The 22,513-nt window shown below is 40.7% G+C and overlaps 1 protein-coding gene across 1 annotated transcript in view; it reads left to right on the top strand.

The window, feature by feature from the left end:
- Window positions 1-22,513, top strand: part of RRN3 (RRN3 homolog, RNA polymerase I transcription factor) — a 31,847-nt gene that overhangs the window by 6,265 nt on the left and 3,069 nt on the right. The window contains exons 6-16 of the mRNA XM_007529532.3: window positions 276-335; window positions 922-985; window positions 3,302-3,371; window positions 6,647-6,745; window positions 9,113-9,205; window positions 10,519-10,657; window positions 13,144-13,274; window positions 14,574-14,704; window positions 15,842-16,026; window positions 18,445-18,553; window positions 21,802-21,954. Of these exons, the coding sequence (XP_007529594.2) occupies window positions 276-335; window positions 922-985; window positions 3,302-3,371; window positions 6,647-6,745; window positions 9,113-9,205; window positions 10,519-10,657; window positions 13,144-13,274; window positions 14,574-14,704; window positions 15,842-16,026; window positions 18,445-18,553; window positions 21,802-21,954 (1,234 nt within the window). The remainder of the gene's footprint in view (window positions 1-275; window positions 336-921; window positions 986-3,301; window positions 3,372-6,646; window positions 6,746-9,112; window positions 9,206-10,518; window positions 10,658-13,143; window positions 13,275-14,573; window positions 14,705-15,841; window positions 16,027-18,444; window positions 18,554-21,801; window positions 21,955-22,513) is intronic.

Genomic DNA, 22,513 nt, shown 5'->3' with positions numbered 1-22,513 from the left:
TAAACTATAGACCAAGGAGCTAGCACAGTGGCTCATTCCTAAAGCTCTGAGGTCCTAGGTTTAATCCTGGCACCATAATAAGATAGTGCTGAGCAGTGTTCTAATAAAAATAGTTATTTTCTTCCCCCCCCTTTCATATTGTAAATTTAATCCTCATAGTAAAAACTTTTAGAGTTTGGATAAATAAAAGATCACCTTTTTTTTTTTTTTTTTTTTTACTATTCATTACTTAGGTCAATCTCAAAAAAATAACTTCATTTTTTTTCCTTCTAAAGCTCGAGTAATCATTAAGGAAGGTGATGTAGATGTTTCAGATTCTGATGATGAAGATGATAGTAAGTATTAAATATCTTTTGTCTTGAGAGTTCATACTCTCAAGTTATGGTTACCTATCTTGGCAACTCCAGGGCATATTCTGATAGGTGAATTGCAGCATGACAACCTTTAATGGAAGCCTGATATAGTTAGCATTACTAGGCAGTCAGTTGCTCTTTTTCTTTTATTGTGGATGAGACAGACTAGAGCATTACTCTACCATTTTATCACTTATGTCATTTGTACAATTATTTCTCCATAATATTAGTTGTAGAGAAAACCTTTAAATTATTTTGCTGGCACCTGCTTTTGGTTAATAGGTATTTTTGATTTCATGTAAATACTTTTCCATTTTTAATTTTCTTTTTTTTTAATTTCTTTATTGGGGAATTAATATTTTACATTCAACAGTAAATATAATAGTTTGTACATGCATAACTTTTCCCAGTTTTCCATATAACAATACAACCCCCACTAGGTCCTCTGTCATCCTTCTTGGATCTGTATTCTCCCCACCCAACCCACCCCAGAGTCTTTTACTTTGGTGCAATACACCATTTTTAATTTTCCTTTGAGTCTCATACTCTTTTATTTTTCAACTTTTAGGTCTTTCTGCAAACTTTGATACATGTCACAGAGCCTTACAAATAATAGCAAAATATGTTCCATCGTAAGTATACCTTTCCTATTTTAAATCATGGTGTTTAGTTATAAAATATTAATCACAATTAAAAAGATTTTTTGTACTGTTTATTTTAAACATTTTAACTTATTTTTAATGAGAGAGATACAGAGAGAGAGATACAAAAAGAGACCAGAGCACTGCTCAGCTCTGGCTTATGGTGGTGCGGGGAATTGAGCCTGAGAACATCCGAGCCTTAGGCATCAGTCTCTGCATAACCATTATGCTATCTACCCCACCCATCCCTAACCTATTTTATATAGTTTTGTATTTTGTTTATTACATTTCCAAGAAAATCAGATTTTATAGGAAATGATACATAGTTTTCCTCCCACTCTTTGTCCCTGATTATTTATACTTGTTCATGATTATATAATACTTGTTTTTGTGACTTAAGGAATTTGTTCAACTGGTAGAGCATTGAATTTAGATGGTTAAGGCTCCCACTTTGATCCCCAGCATTGCACAAACCAGTGATGGCTTTACCTCTCTCCTCCTCTCTATTTTATGTGAAACTCAATCTCTCAAATGTGATAAAGTAAATTTATAAAAATTGTTTTTAGGGAGTTGGGTGGTAGCGCAGTGGGTTAGGTGCACGTGGACCAGCACAAGGACCGGCATAAGGATCCTGGTTTGAGGCCCCGGCTCCCCACCTGCAGGGGAGTCACTTCACAGGCAATGAAGCAGGTCTGCAGGTGTCTGTCTTTCTCTCCCCCTCTCTGTCTTCCCCTCCTCTCTCCATTTCTGTCCTATCCAACAATGATGACATCAATAACAATAACAACAAAACAAGGGCAACAAAAAAAGAGAAAAAAGGTTAAAAAACAACTGTAAAATTTTCCCATATCCCGACAACATCAATAACAACAATAATAACCACAACAACTATAAAAAGGGTAGCAAAAGGGAAAATAAATAAAAAACTAAAAAAAATTTATTTTCAGTCTTTGACAGATGTCTAAATTGTTTAGTGAGTTACCCTTGTGTATTTGTGTCGTATATGAACTGAAATTGCAGTTCTGAGAAAAAACTTAAGGTGTGTGGGGGGGCTCTTCAAGGCATGTGCTTCAAGTTTTCTTTGCAAGCTTACTGTTTGTTAACTTAAAATCTGGAGGCTATGGGCCATGGGACAGCATGTTGTTTATGTGAAGCACTTTTTTTTTTTTTTTTGATAGGACAAAGAAATTAAGAGATGATAGGGTGATAGAAAGGGAGACACCTTTAGTATTGTCTCACCACTCATGAAACTTCCCCCTCCTGCAGGTGGGTACTGGTGGCTTGAACCTGGGTGTTTGTACATGGTATACAACTACCAGGCGCTGCAAAAAAATCTCATGACTGAAGCTCCTTGTTCTCAGGTTCAGTGCCCACTACCACTTAGGCAGAACTGAGCAGTACTCTGGTTTCCCTCTCTGTATCTCATTAAAAATAATATATGTAAAATAGAACTTAGGAACTAGGGAGGTGGCTCAGCAATAGCACACATACCTGTATGTGGGGTCTTGGAATCGACCTGACACCACATTAGAAAAACAAGTTGGGGGGCCAGGTGGTGGCACACTTGGTTATCTGCATCTGCTAGTAGGCACCAGTAGGGAGAAAGCTTCATAGTGAAGCAGTACTGTAGGTGTCTCTCTCTCCCTCTCAAGTTTCTATCAAATAAAATTAAAAAAGAATAAAGAAAAAAAATACAAGTGGGTGGGGGTGTGATAGCATTATGGTTATACAAAGAGACTCCTGTCTGAGGCTCTGAAGTCCCAGGTTCAATCCCCTGCACCACCGGAAGCTGGAGCTGAGCATTGCAGTGGTAAAAATAAAAACAAAAAGTTAGTAAATATTTAGATTTTAAACTGAAGATGTTTTCTAAATTTGTAATAATTCTACAAGAATCCTTTAATTTGCTATTGATTTAAAAGCTGATATATTAATTTATGGGAGTACTGCCTGCCCACTGTATCCCTATTTTCTCTTAGAATATAAATGTTCTAAGTTGAAAAACAAGATCAGAAACGAAAACACAAGTAGAACCTGAAATGTAATTGGCATATTACACCAAAGTAAAAGACTCTGGGGTGGGTGGGTGTGGAGAATACAGTTCCATGAAGGATGATAAATGACATAGTGGGGGTTGTATTGTTAAATGGGAAACTGGGGAATGTTATGCATGAACAAACTATTGTATTTACTGTTGAATGTAAAACATTAATTCCCCAATAAAGAAATAAATTTTAAAAAAAGAATGTAAATATTCTTTTAAGAAAGTACAGTTAAGATGAAATGGTTGAAATTTTTTTCTTTTTACAGGACACCATGGTTTCTTATGCCGATACTGGTTGAAAAATTTCCATTTGTTCGAAAATCAGAGAGAACTTTGGTAAGAAACTTTTTATGGGAATGGTGATAGAAAATTTAAGTATTATATGGCCCTTTTCTTTTTCTTCTCCTTCCTTCCTTTCATCTTTCCTTCCCTCCTTCTTTGAGAGTTATTTAAGAGTGAGAGAACCATAGCATTACTCTGGCATATGTGATGGTGGGATCAGATTTGGGACTTCATGCTTGAGAGTTCAATGCCTAATCCACACAGCCCTCTCTGCCACCACCAAGGCTGCTGGGTCTTTTTTTCTTAATAATTTCTTTGTCTTCCAGATTTTGAATTCAAGGCTAGGATTGTGACTCTGATTTCTATTTATTTTTCCAGATTTTAATTATCTTTATTTGTTTGGTAGAAACAATTAGATATTGAGAGAGGAGGGGGAGATAGGGTTAAAGACAGAGAGACACCTGCAGCACTGCTTCACCACTTGTGAAGCTTTCCCCCTGACGATGGGGTCTGGGGGCTCAAACCTGGGTACTTGTGCGATGTAACATGTGCGCTCAACCAGGTACGCCAATACCCAACCTTGTGACTGATTTCTTTCTTAGCGAATGACTGAAGATTCCCAATGCATTTTCTCTGCATGCAAGTCAGCAGCAGAATTCATTTTAAAATATCTAAATAGGCTTAACACGGTCAACGCTTAAGTTGGGGTGATAGTGTAAATAAAGGTCATGCAAAAAGACTTCCATGTCTCCAAAGTCCAAGGTTTAGTCCCCTGTGCCTGCATAAGCCAGAGCTGAGCAGAATTCTGGTTTAAAGGAAACTCTTAGCTTTCTGGGAAGTAGCACAGTGGATATGTTGAACTCCTGAGTATGAGGTTCTGGGTTTGATCCCCAGCATTACATATTATAGACTGATGCTCTTGCTTTCTCTGTCTCTTTTTTTTTTTTAAGATTTTTTTTTTTTAGTTATTAATGATAAAGATAGGAGGAGAGAGAGAAAGAACCAGACATCACTCTGGTACATGTGCTGCCTGGGATTGAACTCAGGACCTCTTGCTTGAAAGTCCAATGCTTTATCCACTGCACCACCTCCCGGACCACCTTTTTTTATTTAATATTTATTTATTCCTTTTTATTGCCCTTCTTGTTTTGTTATTATAGTTATTATTGTCATCGTTGTTGGATAGGACAGAGAGAAATGGAGAGAGGAGGGGAGACAGAGGGGGAGAGAAAGACACCTGCAGACCTGCTTCACGGCTTCTATGCAGGTGGCTTGAACCACGATCCTTATGCGGGTCCTTGTTCCTTGAGCCACGTGCGCTTAACTTGTTGTCCTACCTGACCCCCTAACCTTTTATTTTTTAACTTTTTATCTTTATTTTTACCAGAGCACTGCTGAGCTCTGGCTTATGGTGGTGCAGGGTATTGAACCTGGGATTTTTTTTTAATATTTATTTTATTTATTTATTCCCTTTGTTGCCCTTGTTGTTTTATTGTTGTAGTTATTATTGTTGTTGTCGTTGTTGGATAGGACAGAGAGAAATGGAGAGAGGAGGGGAAGACAGAGAGGAGGAGAGAAAGATAGACACCTGCAGACCTGCTTCACCGCCTGTGAAGCGACTCCCCTGCAGGTGGGGAGCTGGGGCTCGAACCGGGATCCTTATGTCGGTCCTTGTGCTTTGCGCTACAGCCGACTCCCGAACCTGGGATTTTGAAGCCTCAGGCACAAGAGTTCTTTGCATAAGCATTATGTTATCTCTTCTCTCAAATCAATCTCTCTCCCTCCCCTACCCCCCTTCCGGGGTTATCGCTGGGCCTCGATGCCTGTGCTATATGAATCCACTGTTCCTGGAGGCCATTTTTTCCATTTTTGTTATTGTTGGGTAGGACAGAGAGAGAGGGAGTTGGGCGGTAGGTAGCACAGTGGGTTAAGCGCACATGGCGCAAAGGCAAGGACCTGCATAAGGATCCCACTTGGAGCCCTTGGCTCCCCACCTGCAGGGGAATCGCTTCACCTAAGGTGAAGCAGGTCTGCAGGGGTGTCTCTGTCCCTCTTCCTTTCTGTTTTACCCTCCTCTCTCCATTTCTCTCTGTCCTATCAAACAATGACATCAGTAACAACAACAATAACTACAACAACAATGAAAAACAAGGGCAATAAAAGAGAAAATAAATAAGTATAAAAAATCTAAAAAAAAAAATGGAGAGAGGAGGGGGAAAAGAGGAAGACAAGACACCTATAGACCTGCTTTTCTGCTTGTGAAGCAACTCCTTGCCGGTGGGGAACCGGGACCTCAGACTGGGATCCTTGTGTAGGTCTTTGCACTTTGTACTATGTATGCTTAATCTGGTGCACTACTGCCTGGCCACCACTTTTTTTTTTTTTTTTTTTTTTTTAACTAGAGCACTGATCAGCTCTGGTTTATGGTGGTATGGGGGATAGAACATGGGACTTCAGAACCTCAGGCATGAGAGCCTCTACGCATAACCATTATGCTATCTACCCCACCCTCTCCCTGTCTTTTAAAATGTATTTATTTTATTTTTTTGATATTTATTTATTCTCTTTTGCTGCTCTTGTTTTATTGTTGTAGTTATTGTCATTGTTATTGATGTCTTTGTTGGATAGGATAGAGAAATGGAGAGAGGAGGGGAAGATGGGGAGACAAAGATAGACAGACACCTGCAGACCTGCTTCACCGCTTGTGAAGCCTGCAGGTGGGGAGCCAGGGCTTGAACTAGGATCCTTATGCGGGTCCTTGTGCTTAGCGCCACCTGCGCTTAACCCACTGCGCTACAGCCCGACTCCCGACAGTGTAATCTTATATGAAAAGCCTAGGGCATCCACAAAAAACATGGTTTCTTCTTAGGGTGATGAAAATATTCTGAAATTGATTGTGGTAATGGTTGGACAGTTTTGAACATACTAAAATCAGGGAATTGTACATGCATATGACTTTAAATTCTTGTTTCTTTTTTAAAAACTGGGGCAGTTGTGGTCTGGGAGGTGGCACAGCGATAAGGCTTTGGACTCTCAAGCATGAGGTCCTGAGTTTGATCCCCGGCAGCACATGTGTCAGAGTGATGACTGGTTCTTTGTATCTCCTCCTATCTTCTCATGAATAAATAAATAAAATCTTAAAAAAAAAACTGGGGCAGTACAAATCATACATTTGATTTACATGGGATAATTAGATTAATTTTTCTGAACATGACAGTCTTCATATTGCTGACTAGTCTAATGATTGAAGCCCAAGATAGTATAATGGGTGTATTCTTTATGTAACTATGAAACATTCTCTGCTGAAATGTTTATCTTCTGTCTTTTAGGAATGCTATGTTCATAATTTACTAAGAATTAGCGTATATTTTCCAACTTTGAGACATGAAATTCTGGAGCTTGTTATTGAAAAACTACTCAAATTGGATGTAAGTATTGAATAATCTGTTTTTCTTCTTGATTTTTGTTTAAATATAGTTGTTCTTTCTTTCTTTCGTTTCTTTCTTTCACACTGCTTGCGAAGCAACCCCTTGCAGGTGGGGAGCAGGGAGCTCAAACTGGGATTCTTACGACAGCCCTTGTGCTTTGCGCCATGTGCGCTTAACCCACCGCGCTGTCGCCTGGTTCCCTGTTTTCATTTATTGCAAGAGAGTAGTAAGCCTGCAAAAGAGCATACCTGTATAGTGTGCTTGCTTTGCTGTACACACAACCTGGGTTTGATGATAGGAAGAGCTGGAGCCTGGTAGCCTAGCACAGAGCTCCTGGGCATACTACCTCTCTGGCCAACTTATGTGTGATCTTGGTGAAATATTCCTCTGGTGTATACTTAAGAACTATTCAGTACATTTGGAAGGGAAGTCTTGCATGAGCCATGCATGATAAAAAGGTGTGATTTGAGACAATCAGTAAACATGAAGGATTATGCCAATTAATATTTAGTAATTCAGATTTGACTTGCATGCCATTAGTTTTCTGTTCAGCTGATGGGTGATATACTTAGGTAACATGTATGTGTCTTGTACATTGCAAGATAAAGAATTAAAACTGAATTTAAAATATTTTAATGAGAGAGACACCAGAGCACTGGTCAGCTAAGTCTGGCTTATGGTGGTGTTGGAGATTGAACCTGGGACCTCAGAGCCTCAAGCATGAAAGTCTTTTATATGACCATTATGTTACCTCCCCAGCCCTTAACTGAATTTCTTAAAACTAACTTCTTTAGGTGTGGCAGTTCGATAGTGCACTGGGTTATGTGCACATAGTACGAAGCTCAAGGATTCCGATTCAAGCCCCTGGCTCCTCACCTGAAGGGGGTTCGCTTCACAGGTGGTGAAGCAGGTCTGCAGGTGTCTACCTTTCTCTCCCCCTCTCTGTCTTCCCCTCCTCTCTCATTTCTCTTTGTCCTGTCCAACATCAAAAATAGAAAAAAATGGGGGGTCCGGCGGTGGCGCAGTGGGTTAAGTGCATGTGGCGCAAAGTGGAAGGACTGGCGTTGGGATCCCGGTTCGAGTCCCCGGCTCCCCACCTGCAGGGGAGTCGCTTCACGGGCGGTGCAGCGGATCTGCAGGCGTCTGTCTTTCTCTCCCCCTCTGTCTTTCCCTCCTCTCTCCATTTCTCTCTCTCCTATCCAACAACGAACAACATCAACAATGGCAATAATAATAGGGCAACAAAAGGGGGAAAAAATGGCCTCCAGGAGCGATGGATTCATGGTGCAGGCACCGAGCCCAGCAATAACCCTGGAGGGAAAAAAAAAATAGAAAAAATAGCTGATAGGAATAGTGGATTTGCAGTGCTGGCCTCAGCAGTAACCCTGGAAGCAAAAAACAACAAAAAACCGGGGGTTGGGCGGTGGCGCAGTGGGTTAAGCACACGTGGCGCAAAAAGCAGGGACCTGCATAAGGATCCCCATTCCGAGCCCCCAGCTCCCCACCTGCAGGGGAGTCGCTTCAGGGGCGGTGAAGCAGGTCTGCAGGTGTCTGTCTTTCTCTCCCCTGTCTTCCCCTCCTCTCTCCATTTCTCTCTGTCCTATCCAACAATGAACAACATCAACAATGGTAATAATAATAACCACAACGAGGCTACAACAACAAGGGCAACAAAAGGGGGAAAAATGGCCTCAAGGAACAGTGGATTCATGGTGTAGGCACCGAGCCCAGCAATAACCCTGGAGGAAAAAAAAAAAACACCTAACTGATTTAGATAGTTACACTGCAGTTCATATTTTATATAAGCATTTAGTAAAAGGAATTTGATTTATAATCTTGTATATGCACTCATAACCCAGGTCAGTTTAATATTTTATCTATTGAATAAAAATAGGAATTGAGATGAGGTATAGAGAGGGAGAGAGAAAGGCATCTGCAGCACTTGTTCACCATTTGTGAAGCTTCCTCCCTGCAGGTGGGGACTGGGGGCTTGAGCACAGGTCCTTGCTTGAAAAGTGCAAAGTCCACCACCCAGCCCCACCCAGGTCAGTTTATAAATTGTGATTAGTGCTTTAATTGATAATTGTGTCATTTTGTTATATCTAGGGTACTGATTTGAACACCGTTAATATGCATACATTTATATATAATATATATTGTTCCCAGGAGATAACTCACTCGGTGTAGCACTCCACTTACTATGCCTTACTACGTACTAGTAGGCAGTAGGTTCAAATCCCAACACTACTGCATTGGAGGAAGCTCAGTGGTGGTATATGCACTATGCATGTAAACTGTGTGTGTTGGGTGAATTTTCTGTCCCCAGATACCATATTTTAAGTGGTCTTTTTCTTTGCTCTGATGTAGGTGAATGCATCCCGGCAGGATATTGAAGATGCTGAGGATGCAGCTGCTCAAACTGGCCATGTGACAGATGCCCCCGAAGGACTGTTTAATATGGTCAGCATTTATGAACAAAATAATGTGCTAACCCCATAGGGCGGCGAGAGACAGCCAGAGGCTGTTCTCAAAGCTTTCAGTTAATACCATAGTTCAGCGAACTATGACCATGAAAATGACTTTCTCTCTCTCCCGTTTTTTTTCCTTCAGGGATTCATGCCTACATAAATCTGTTGCTCCAGTAACTTTTTCAGATAGAGGTTAGAACACAGAAAAGGGAGAGAGGATATACCACAGAACTGTTCTGCCACCCATGAAGCTTCCCCTTTTTGTGGTACTCCTATGTGGTGGCTGAGAGCTTGAAACCAGGTCCTTGCGTGTGGTCAAGTGTACGTACACTCTACTGAGTGGTCTTTCTCCCACCCCTAAAAATGGCTTTTTCTTTTTTTATTGGTTATTAGTATCAGTTCATCTGATTGCTCACTTTATTTATTTATTTTTATTAAGATTTATGTATTAATGTGAGAGAGAAGGAGAGTGAACCAGAGCATTACTCTGGCACATGTGATAGATACTGGGGATGGATCCAAGGAGCACATGCTTTTAAGTCCACAGCTCTAGTTCCAGTGCCGAGAGTTGGTTTGCTTCTAAGGTTTTGAATTTGGTCAAGTATGGGTCAATTTGGGTCTGGTCAAGTATGTCTCACTTTCATTCTTGTGGTTTTAGTTTGTCTTCTAGGCCACATATTGTTTTTGACTCTGAAAAGTAAGGGAGAACATGCTGGCTTAATTTCTGAATTTTAAATACTTTTGCACCTAGCAAGGTATCCAAGCTGGACTCTCTAAGAATCTCTGGGCCTGAGATTCTAGTGTTCTTTGGCCAAAGGGCATGAGGACCAGGTAGAGGCTAGAGCTGGGACCAAGTCAGGGTGTGGCCTCAGGAGAAGGTAGTTATAGCCTCATCGCCCTAAGAGCACAGCAGTAAGAACTGCACTATGAAGTTGGTCCCAGCTTGCGACCAGAGAAATAGCCATGGCTTCTTGTGGTCCTTTGTTAATCATTTTTCTGAAGAGGAGCAGGCAGGTGTATTAGGGCAGCTAATGGAGAAAGGAGCAGCTGTTGAGTGGACACCCTGTCCTGGCTCAGGCTGATAGGTACTGTAAGGGGACAGAAAACTCTGGTGTTTGCACAGCTACAGTCTCAAGCAACCTTGTAAATGAGAGTCCCAGACTGGGACTCAGAGTCCTTGCTTTCATTTTGAACCCTGTGGGTGGTTCTGATTGATTTCCTTGTAACATCTTTGCTTTTATCTTTTAAAGGAAATATGTCCATAAAAAATACTTTCACATGTCAATTTTAACTTGATTTCTAAAGGACGAAGATGAAGAAACTGAACATGAAACACAGGCTGATCCTGAAAGGCTTGATCAGATGGTCCATCCTGTTGCTGAACGTTTGGACATCCTGCTGTCCTTGCTTTTGTCTTACATCAAGGACATCTGCTATGTAGATGGTAACAATAACAATCACATCAGCTACGCGCTGTCAAACACATACTATATACTTGGCTCTATTATTACGTAGGAGAGTTTCACATGAGACAGAAAGAGGGAGACAGACCAGAGCATCACTGTGATACATGCCTTGACAGTGATCAAACTGGAAACCTGGGGCATGAACGTCTGATGCTTTACCAGTTGAGCCATTTCCACAACTTCTGTGCTGGCCATCTTTACACATTACCTTTTATCCTGTAATAGGGACCTTGTGGGGCACATATTTTTGTCATGTGTATGACCCAGGTTTGAGCCCAGGCATTACATGAGAGGTGTGATGGCATTGGAGGGAGCTCTAGTGCTGTGGTTTCTTCTCTGTCTCTTGCTCTCTATTTCTCTACCTGAATGAAAAAATGGCCTGGGAAAAAAGTATATGTTTCAAACTCTGGCTATGCAAACAAAAGAAATCAAACAACCATGCACACACATGTATACATTCTTGGGCTAGGAGGTGCCTTACCTGCTGGAATGCACATACTGCCATGCCTGAGGACCTGAATTCAATTCCTGGAGTATCTAAGCTCTCTTTGTCTTTCATCCTGTAAAAGGAAAAAGAAGGCCAATAGGAGTGATGGAGTTGTGTAGGTACAGGGCCTCAATGATAACCCTAGTGAAAGAGAGCTCTTAAGTTACTTCCCATTGTGACATGGTTTGAAAATTTGCCTTCTGGGAGTTGGGTGGTAGCGTAGCGGGTTAAGTGCAGGTGGTGCAAAGGTGTAAGGATCCTGGTTCGAGTCCCCAACTTTTCACCTGCAGGGGGAGTTGCTTCACAGGTGGTGAAGCAGATTGGCAGATGTCTATCTTTCTCTCGCCCTCTCTGTCTGCCCCGCCTCTTTCCATTTCTCTCTGTCCTATCCAACAACGACAACATCAGTAACAACAATAATTACAGCAAGGACAAAAGGGAATATATATTAATTTTTTTAATTTTCCTTTTTTTTAATAAAGATTTTTTTAAATTTATTTATTAATGAGAAAGAATCAGGTATCAACTCTGGTACATGTGCTGCCAGCAATTGAACTTGGGACTTAAGAGTCCAGTGCTTTATCCACTGCACTACCTCCTAGCCCACAGAATTTGCCTTCTTAGTTGTTGATTTCCCCCCCTTTTTTTTTTTAATTGAACTTTTTTTTTTACAAGAATGTAGTTTTTTTAAAAAAAATTTTTTTAAATATTTTATTTTATTTATTCCCTTTTGTTGCCCTTGTTGTTTTATTGTTGTAGTTATTGTTGTTGTCGTTGTTGTTGGATAGGACAGAGAGAAATGGAGAGAGGAGGGGAAGATAGAGAGGGGGAGAGAAAGATAGACACCTGCAGACCTGCTTCACCGCCTGTGAAGCGACTCCCCTGCAGGTGGGGAGCCGGGGTTCGAACTGGGATCCTTATGCCGGTATGCCGGTCCTTGTGCTTTGCGCCACCTGCGCTTAACCCGCTGCGCTACAGCCCGACTCCCGATTTTTCCCCCCTTTTCTAAAGATTTATTTGTTGGGTTGGGGAGATAACAGTGGTTATGCCTGAGACTCCGAGGGTCCCTGGTTTAATCTCCAGTACCATTGTAAGACAGACTTGAGCTCCATTTTGTATGGAGATGGCTTCCTTCCTTGCCAATACCAGAAAAGGAAAAATATAGAAAAGAAAAAAGATAGAAGTGGTAGTTTACTTTAAATATTTACTTATTTATTGGAGAGAGAGACAAATCAAAAGGAGAGAAGGAGAGAGATATGGAGATAAAGAGACACCAAGCTGCATCATTGCTTCACCACTTGCAAAGCTTCCTCCCTGCAGGTGGAGGACTAAGGGCTTGAACCCAGGTATTTGCACATTGTGACATGGACACTTTTAACCAGGTGTGCCACCATCTGCCCCATTTTACTTTAATTATGAATGGTGGTATATATGTTTTTAATGTTGCTTCACTCTGAACCACCTATTTTAGATGGAGAGACAGAAGGAGAAACCATAGCACCGAAGCTTGGTTCAGTGATATAGAGTTCCTGTACCAGGAACCTGGGTTGCATTGATGGCAAAACAGGTCCCGTCCTAGGTGGCCCCTGATAATGTGTTTCTTCTTTTATTATTATTATTATTTATTCCCTTTTGTTTCCCTTGTTGTTTTATTGTTGTAGTTATTGTTTTTGATGTCACTGTTGGATAGGACAGAGAGATGGAGAGAGGAGTGGGAGACAGAGGGGGAGAGAAAGACAGACACCTGCAGACCTGCTTTACCACTTGTGAAGCCATGCTCCTGCAGGTGGGGAGCTGGGGGCTCGAACTGGGATCCTTACACCTCCTTGTGCTTTGCGCCACGTGCGCTTAACCCGCTGTGCTACCGCCCGACTCCCGATAATGTGTTTCTTAATTATAATTATCTCAGTTTTGCAGATGAAACCGATAACTTGAAAATCAGTATTTCTAGAACTGACATGCCTAATTTCTCTGTAGGTAAGATTGATGTCAACAAAACAAAGGACTTATATCGAGACCTCGTAACTATTTTTGACAAACTCCTCTTGCCCACCCATGCTTCCTGCCATGTACAGTTTTTCATGTTTTATCTCTGTAGCTTTAAACTGGTAAGTATGTCAGTACATTTGTCTCATTTTATTTTATTTTATTTTTTAGTTTTTTTTTTAAGATTTATTTTATTTATTTATTCCCTTTTGTTGCCCTTGTTGTTTTATTGTTGTAGTTATTATTGTTGTTGTCGTTGTTGGATAGGACAGAGAGAAATGGAGAGAGGAGGAGAGAAAGATAGACACCTGCAGACCTGCTTCACCGCCTGTGAAGCGACTCCCCGGCAGGTGGGGAGCCGGGGTTCGAACCGGGATCCTTATGCCGGTCCTTGTGCTTTGCGCCACCTGCGCTTAACCCGCTGCGCTACAGCCTGACTCCCCATTTGTCTCATTTTAATCTTGCTCTATAAACTGGGCTTCAGGGGAGTAGAGATAAGAGATCAGGAGTTGAGTATTTCTTTTTGAACTCATTTATAAGCAGTAACTCTGGAAAACTGCTCCATGATTGGAAGTAGTAGAGGGATTAGCTGCTGCCTTTCAACTGAGCTGAGTACATTGAAACGCCATCCATGTTTCATCCACTAGGTGGTGTCCATTTCTACAATTTAAACTTTTACTGTAATCTCAAATGGGATACTTACCTATTGCCTTTATACTCTTTTCTCAATTGAATCCTATGTAGTCCAAATCAATTTTTTAATTAAAAAAATCAAAAGCTTAGACTATAACTTTTTTTGAACAAAAGGAAATACACACACACACTCACATACTTGTTATGAATTTTTCCTTCTTTGCAACTATCTTGTAGATTCATAGATCAGTAATTGGGGGGGGGTGATATATGATAGGTGGTAGGTAAGGAGGTTTGATGTGAATCTGTCCTTAAAGTGAGGGTTAGGAGGGAGTCGGGCGGTAGTGTAGCTGGTTAGGCGCAGGTGGCGTGAAGCGCAAGGACCGGTGTAAGAATCCCGGTTCAAGTCCCTGGCTCCCCACCTGCAGGGGTGTTGCTTCACAAGCAGTGAAGCAGGACTGAAGGTGTCTAGCTTTCTCTCCCCCTCTTTGTCTTCTTCTCCTCTCCATTTCTCTCTGTCCTATCTAATAGCAACAACATCAATTACAACAACAATAATAATTAAAAAAAAAACAAGGGCAACAAAAGGGAAAATAAATAAATGAAAATTTAAAAAATAAGGGAAAAAAGTGAGGGTTACTAGTTTTTTGGAAAGAGCTATTTGTGAACAGTTAGCTATTGCATCTTTTGTTAAAAAAAAAGATGCTTCACCAGTCCCCTGTGATTAAGGTGCTGATAACCAGAATAGCAATGAAAAAGTTCAGATCACACTGTTTTTTTTTAAACAGGGATTTGCAGAAGCATTTTTGGAACATCTCTGGAAAAAATTGCAGGATCCAAATAATCCTGCCATCATCAGGCAAGCTGCTGGAAATTATATTGGAAGCTTTTTAGCAAGAGCTAAATTTATTCCTCTTATGTAAGTAGCCTAATTTCCCTAGTGCTTTTCATAATTATGCTTTTAAAAGACTATAGCATTGTCTTGAGAGAGGAATACCTGTCCTTTATTGTCTTTTAAGTGTAAAAGGATGTGTTCTTCACAACATGTAAAATGTTTACATATCTGAGAGGCAGTTTGAGAAAAAAAAAAGTCTATTTTTAGATATGAAACCTCTTATACAAAGCTATTGTCATCTGTTCTGTGGTTGTTCTTGAACATGAATATCAGTTTGTATTCATGGCTGGTGAACAGTGTTGTATACTGTTGTGATTCTTTTTATAGGTCTGTCATTTTTCATTTGAATTCCGAATTATTTGTATCTGTTAAAGCTGAAGAAAATTCCTTTTAAAGGTAATAGAAAGATCTGTCTAGGAGATCAACTCTGTGCTGTTTCCTCCAATGATTTTTGAATATATCTTTGGGCAAGGATATTGTTACAAGACCCTTCCCATAACCTAGTTACTCCCCTGGGACATAAAAATAAGAATCTGTTACCTGGATGGGGGAGTTGACTCAACTGTCTTGCATGCATGAGGCCCTGGGTTCTATTCTTAGCACCATGTAAAGTGGCACAAGTGCTCTGGTCCCTCACTAAAAAGGTAAAGGAAAGAAAAGAAAAAAACAAGTGTTCCCAACAACTAAAAGTTATCTGGCCATTCTGTTGTAATTAGTTGACAACAGGATTTTATCTGAATTCTGTAGAGAAAGTTGAAGTCATTTAGACTGTTAATTTCCTTGTAAAATTGTCCTTTGACTATTTCTCCCATGAGGACTGCAAGCCCATGAGTGAAGCCCTTCTGATTTGATGAGGAGAAGCCCCTAAGGACTCTTGGAACTTGAGACATTCTCAGGGGTCAGCCTTTTGTTAGGAAGAATGGTGTTCTGTGAAAATAACATGGAAAAGAAAAATGAAAGGACTGTGCTCTGTACTTAATGATTAGGAAGCTGTCTTCTCAGTCTCGTATTTGCCTTTTTCCTTCACTTGTGCCCAGGGATCATATATAAAAAAGCTCACGGGCCAGCTTCTAGTCTGAAGTGAGAGGAAATTGTATGCATGCTATTTTTCCTAACTCTTTTGAAGCAAGTAAAACTGATTTGAACTGTTCTTTTCTCTAGCACTGTGAAATCATGCTTAGATCTTTTGGTTAACTGGCTGCACATCTACCTTAATAACCAGGATTCAGGAACGAAGTTGTTTTGTGATGTTGCTCTCCATGGGCCATTTTACGCAGCCTGCCAAGCTGTGTTCTACACTTTTGTTTTTAGACACAAACAACTTTTAAGTGGAAACCTGAAGGAAGGTGAGTGCCGTGGTATTATTGGTAGGTGGTAACTGAATTTTCCATGGGTAAGAATATATTTTCAAATGGAGTCACCCATTACCTTTCTGAGAATTTGATGAAAGCTATGGAGTCAGAAAACCTCACACACACTCAGACTTTTACAGACTATTTCATGCAATTCATAGATCTTAAAGATTCCTGTAAACACCTCTCATCTGTCAGATTGACATGTAAATTTGGAAGTAGACACTATTGAATGTCAGTACTTCTAGGGAATAGGGACTTGCCTCTCCTTTCTCTCTTCCTTTCATTTTTGGCCCAGTTGGAACTCCTGTTTTAGTCTCCTCTCTTCCTGGGGAAACCTGTTTGAGTCTCCTCTCATCCTGGGGGAGAGCTCCCTCTGGTGCTAGAGCATCTCCCTTGTGGTGCTAGGGTTAGAACTTGGACCAAGCATATGGCAAGGCACATGCCTTACCCAGTGAGCTATCTGTTTGGCCCTGTTACTTCAATTTTGTAAAAATGACTTCATGATGGTTGACTGGGGAGATAACTCAACTGGTAGTTCGCTGAACTTCAATGCTTGGGGTTCCTGGTTCAATCCCTGGCATCTACTAGAGTGTTTCTCACCTTTGTCACTTTCTGGTTAAGGAAAAAAAAAGGGTCGGGGGTAGATAGCATAATGGTTATGCAAAGAGACTCATGCCTAAGGCTCCCAAGTCCCAGGTTCAATCCCCTGCACCACAACAAGCTAGAGCTGTGCAGTTTCTCTGATGTTTCTCTTCTCTTTCTTTCTCTGCATCTCAAAAATAAAATAAAGATTTCATAATGATTGATATATCAGACCACATGATTCCCCCCCCCAATTCATCTGAGCTTATGTATATCTGAATTGTCAATTTTTACTTGAGTTTATAGCCCTCTAGGACTGCGTGCTTACTTCCTGATTCTTTGAATGAGTAAGCTGTTTCCTTTAGACAATCTGGTTGAGTGACCCATGAGGAGGTGCAGTGGGAATGAAGGTATTGGACTCAAGCATGAAGTCCTTATATCATACATGCCAGAGTGATAGTCCAGTTAACCCTCTCCCACTCTCTCAAAAGTCAATAGATAAATAAAATAAGCATTTAAATTAAAAACCTGGTTCAGTCCTAAACTGATATGGTTAAGCTTAGTAGCATTTTTTTGTGTTGTACATTGTGTGATTGTCTCCAAATGTTTAAAGAATATTTGCAAATATCTCTTTTTTTGCTTTAACAACATTTTAACGGAATGGGGAGACAGCATAATGGTTATGCAAAAGCCTTTCAAGCCTGAGGCTCTGAGGTCCCAGGTTCAATCCCCAGCCCCACCATAAGCCAGAACTGAGCAGTGTTCTGGTATTTCTCTCTCCCTCTGTATTTACACATTCTCATTAAAATAATAAACTAGATAAAATATTTATTTAAAAAAAATATTTTAACAGGGACCAGGTGGTGGCGCACCTGTTTCAGAGCACACATTATAGCGCTCAAGGACCTAGGTTCAAGCCCCTGGTCCCCACCTGTGGGGGGAAAGCTTTACGAGTGGTGAAGTAGGGCTGCAGGTGTCTCTCCATCTCTTTCCCTCTGTCTCCTCCTCCCTTCTCAATTCCTCTGTCTCTATCCAAAAATAAATAAATAAAATTTTATAAAAAAATTTTAATGATTGTTTTCATTTGTTTTGAGGTAACCTTGATTTGGATTTTATTTATTTACCAGGCCATTGGTCTGCCCTGGCTAATGGTGGTGCTGGAGCATGACAGTTCTTTTGCATAATCAATATATTGTCTCCCCCAAGCCTGTGAGTTTTAGAAGGACAGTTTCACCTTTTCAGAATATTAGCCCTCACAGTCTGCACCAAATCACCAGTATCCCTTCACCAAAGTTACAAATATCTTTTTTTTTTTTTTTTTTGCCTTCAGAGTTTTTGCTAGGGCTTTTGGTGCCTGCACTACGAACCCACTGCTCCTGGCAGCCGTTTTTGCCATTTTATTGGATAGGTAGAGAGAAATTGAGGGAAGAGGGGGAGATAGACACCTCAGACATGCTTCACTGCTCGTGAAGTCTTCCCTCTGCAGGTGGGGAACTGGGAGCTCAAACCCAGACAGATCCGTGTGTGGGTCCTTGTGCTTAACCTGGTGCACTGCTGCCTAGCTCCCCAAATATCCCTTAAAATTTTTTTAAAATTATTTTTATTTACTGGATAGAGACAGCCAGAAATCAAGAGGGAAGGGGGGATAGAGAGGAAGAGAGACAGAGAGACACCTGCAGCTCTGCTTCACTCGTGAAGATTTCCCCTGCAGGGGGGGGCCCAAATATCCTTTTTAATGTGGGAAGTTATCTGTGAATCCTAAAGATAATCTTAAACTACTTAAAAAGAGCTTTGTTCCTTAACGAGAGCTTCTGTTTTTAATCATAGGTCTGAGGTACCTGCAGAGTCTAAATTTTGAGCGCATAGTAATGAGTCAGCTCAATCCTTTGAAGATTTGCTTGCCCTCTGTTGTGAACTTTTTTGCCGCCATTACAAAGTAAGTTATTTATTTTATTTATTATTTATTAAGTAGAGACAGAGAAGTCGAGAGGGGAGGGAGAAGTAGAGACACCTATAGCCCTGCTTCACTACCTGTGTAGCTTTCCCCTTGCAGGTGGGAGCTGGGGCTTTGAACCTGGGTACTCATGCATTGTAATATGTGTGATCAACTGGTGTTCCACTGCCTGGCCCCCAAAGTAAGTTACCTACAGTTTCTTGACAGGAACTATTTAAAAGTAAACTTATGTTAGTATTGCAAAATTCACAATACTGTGAGGTTAATAAATTAATAAGATTAACACAAAGAACAATAATAACCCAGTATTCAAAGGAGGCATTGACAGAGCTATGGATGTTATACTTTGCTGCATTTAAAATGGCTTCTTCTTTTTTTTTTTTTAAATTGAGGTAATGTTGGTTGACATGATATTTTAGGAGTGCAATTTCAGGTCTCTTCAAATTGTTTTATTTTACCCCACCAGTGCTGTTACTGGATAACTCCACAGAAACCTGGACACTTTATTAAGCTGATAGCAGTTAGTAAACTGATAGTTACAAAGCAAAGGTGCTTATTACAGCGACTTCTATAGTAGTAATAAAAATAGACTGGATGAGAGATGGGTATCCAGCAGTAAGGAGAGCAGTTGAGTGAGGGACTTGCTGTTTAAGTCTTGTAGATATAGCAAATGCAGAGTGTTTCATGTGCACTTTACATAGATCTCCCTTAATCTTTACACCATTCTGTGATTGTGTTTCTATTGACCCCAGTTTATAAATTGGGAGGCAGCAGCATATATAGAAATCAAGTAACTTCTTTTTTTTTAAAAAAAAAGTCATTTGTTATTAACTGTTACAAGATTATTAGATTATACCCGCCACCACAAGTTCCAAATCCCAACCCTCCACCTTCCAAAGATAACCACCGTAGTTCTCAAGTCTTACAGTTTGCTTGTTTGATTTTTTTTTTAAAGTTATGGGGCAAGTTCATGTGAATTAGATCTCTAGATTCCACATATGAGCAAAACCACCTGGTAGTTGTTTTTCATTTCTTATTTTGCTAAGCATAACCACCTCTAGTTCCGTCCATTTTATCTCAAAGGACATAGTATCATCTTTTTTGGAGATCAGATTATTTCTGTGATAATCATAACTAGGCTGTAGCAGAACTGAAAATTAAATGCATGCATGTAGTCTGATTGCTTTAGAAGCATTAATTGAAATAGTCTTTTTCATATAGAATGGGAATTGGAGACATTGGACATTTAACCATGGTTTTTATTATTATTATTTTTTAATATTTTATTTATGAGAAAGCTGGAGAGAGAAAGAACCAGACATCACTTCTGGCACATGTGCTGCCAGGGATCGAACTCGGGACCTTATGCTTGAGAGTCCAAAGCTTTACCACTGCGCCACCTCCCGGACCACTTAACCATGGTTTTGAGGGCAGAATCTTAGCTTAAACTCTTCAGCTGATAACAGTCTGTTCTATTAGAAGACAGCAGTTCTTTCAATTACGTCTATATATTGGGTTGTTGGAAATACCATGTATTTTTTTCTGTTTTTCTTTGCAAAAATACATCATGGCTTTTCTGACAACCAATAGCATCATTTTCCCTTTGATGAGAATATAGTTCAAGGTATTTTATCCTGAAGTCTTCAAAATGACGGGAAAAGAATAAAGAAATCAACAGGCAACAGCTTTTAGTGGGCAGCAGGTTTCAGCCAGTTGCTGTAAGATAGGAAGCAGCTGGAAGAGACTAGTGAAGCAAAGTAGAGGCAGCTCTTCCTAGAATATTCTTAGCTGAGAGTTGAGAGCTGCAGTTGATGAGCACACTGGGCAAGGAGGCTTCAGGTCTGGGCCTGGGGTAGCACTGGAGGTTACGAGCCATGAGATTGAGGTTTAGCGGTCTCTGAGGAGTTTATCATCCTGTAGCTGCAGCTTTTGTTTATTTGGTGCTGCTGAGAATCATACTGACTCAGACAACTGTGTTTTGATTGTAACTGCCTGTGTAATAATAGCCTATTACTTTTTCAAATAAATTTAAACTGGGCTCCTTTTGCCATAATAGGAATAGCAGCTTAGGGACACTGTTCAGCCTGTGTCTTGGGACAAGAGCAGACTTGTCACATAGCAGAAGTACTATCATTGGGCTGAGGGAGTCATATGTCTCCATCCTCACCACATTGCACAAACTGTGCCTGTATGGTTTTGCCAACTTTCCCTCATACCTGGAGTGAGGAGTCACATGCTTTCCTTGGCAGATAGAACAGAAATACACATAGGTTGCTTAAAAGGCAAAGGTGACTTGAGAACAGATACCTGAATTAGTCTCCCATGGGAAAGAATGAACTAAGTTCTCTTCCATTTGAAACAGTCCAGTGGATGGGTTTTAATGTTGCTAAGTCATGAGATTATTGCCAGAATTGACATGGTGGTCCCGTCTACGGCCATACCACTCTGAACACCCCTGATTTCATCTGATCTTGGAAGCTAAGCAGGGTCAGGCCTGGTTAGTACTTGGATGGGAGACATGGTGGTCCCATTGCTTTTTATGAATTCTTCTGACTCTTAATTGTTTTCTCTTACTCTGCCCTTTCGTTTTAGCACTTACTGAGATAGTGATTCAGGCCGCCCTCGACATAATCCTAATTTTCCAGCAACCAAATATCAGCACCAGCAACCACTGTCCCTCTCAGGAACTCAAGAATCCCCTTTTCAGCAACTTTTTTTTTTTTTTTAAGATTTTATTTATTAATGAGAAAGCTAGGTGGAGAGAAAGAACCAGACATCACTCTGGCACATGTGTTGCCGGGGATTGAACTCGTGACCAAAGCTTTATCACTGCACCACTTCCTAGACCACTTCAGCAACTCTTGTAGGGCTCTTGCAAAGAGGAAAGTAAACAAGAACAATGTAATTAAAGAATATAAAAGAACAAAAACAGCTAAGTTAGTTTGCCAAACTACAAGTGTTACCTTGAAGACATTAACTTTTTAGTGAGAATTGTGCCTACTAATAATCTAAGCCCTCTCATTTTTCAGGTGATAACCATTTTTTTCCTCTTTAGTAAACTTGTGCTAAGAACTCTACCCTCAAAACATTGTTTTCTGCATTTTTTTTTTTCTTGTGCTTGCTGTTTAGGAAAACCTAGGATGTCAGCAGTACTGCTTCATAGCAGTGGGTGTGTACACATACTCATTCTAGTGTGTTAATGCCTCTACCTGTGTTGGTCTTTTCCACAGCAAATACCAGCTTGTCTTTTGCTACACAATCATTGAGAGGAACAATCGTCAGATGCTACCTGTTATTAGAAATACAGCTGGAGGAGACTCGGTGCAAACCTGCACAAATCCACTTGATACCTTTTTCCCTTTTGATCCTTGTGTGCTTAAGAGGTGGGTGCTCTTACTTAGATGACTGACTAGCTGGCGGTATACATATCTACTAGTATTTCTTTTTTTAAAGATTTGTTTCTGGGTGGGGGAGATAGCATAAAGATTATGGAAACAAGGGAGTCAGGTGGTAGTGCAATGGGTTAAGCATACGCGGCGTGAAGCGCAAGGACCTGTGTAAAGATAGAGCCCCCGGCTCCCCGCCTACAGGGGAGTTGCTTCACGAGCAGTGAAGCAGGTCTGCAGGTGTCTTATCTTTCTTCCCCCTGCCCCTGGTGTATCTTTCTTCCCCTCTCTGTCTTCCTCTCCTCTCTCCACTTCTCTCTGTCCTATCTAACAAAGAGGACATCAATAAAAAACAAACAAAAAAGATTATGCAAATAGACTCCCAGGCCTGAAGCTTGGGTTCAGTTCCCTGTAGCACCATAAGCCAGAGCTGAGCAGTGCACTGAAAACAAACATTTATTTCTGTGTGTGAGAGAGAGACAAGAGAACCATTCAACTGGCATATCTCAGTGATGGAAATTGAAGCTGGGGACTCAGGCACAAGACCTGTAATAGA

The sequence above is a fragment of the Erinaceus europaeus genome, chromosome 15 (assembly GCF_950295315.1).
Source record: "Erinaceus europaeus chromosome 15, mEriEur2.1, whole genome shotgun sequence".
Classification (NCBI taxonomy): Eukaryota; Metazoa; Chordata; class Mammalia; order Eulipotyphla; family Erinaceidae; genus Erinaceus; species Erinaceus europaeus.
The sequence above is the reverse complement of the archived record's forward strand: the minus strand, read 5'-3'. Positions and strand labels throughout refer to the sequence as shown.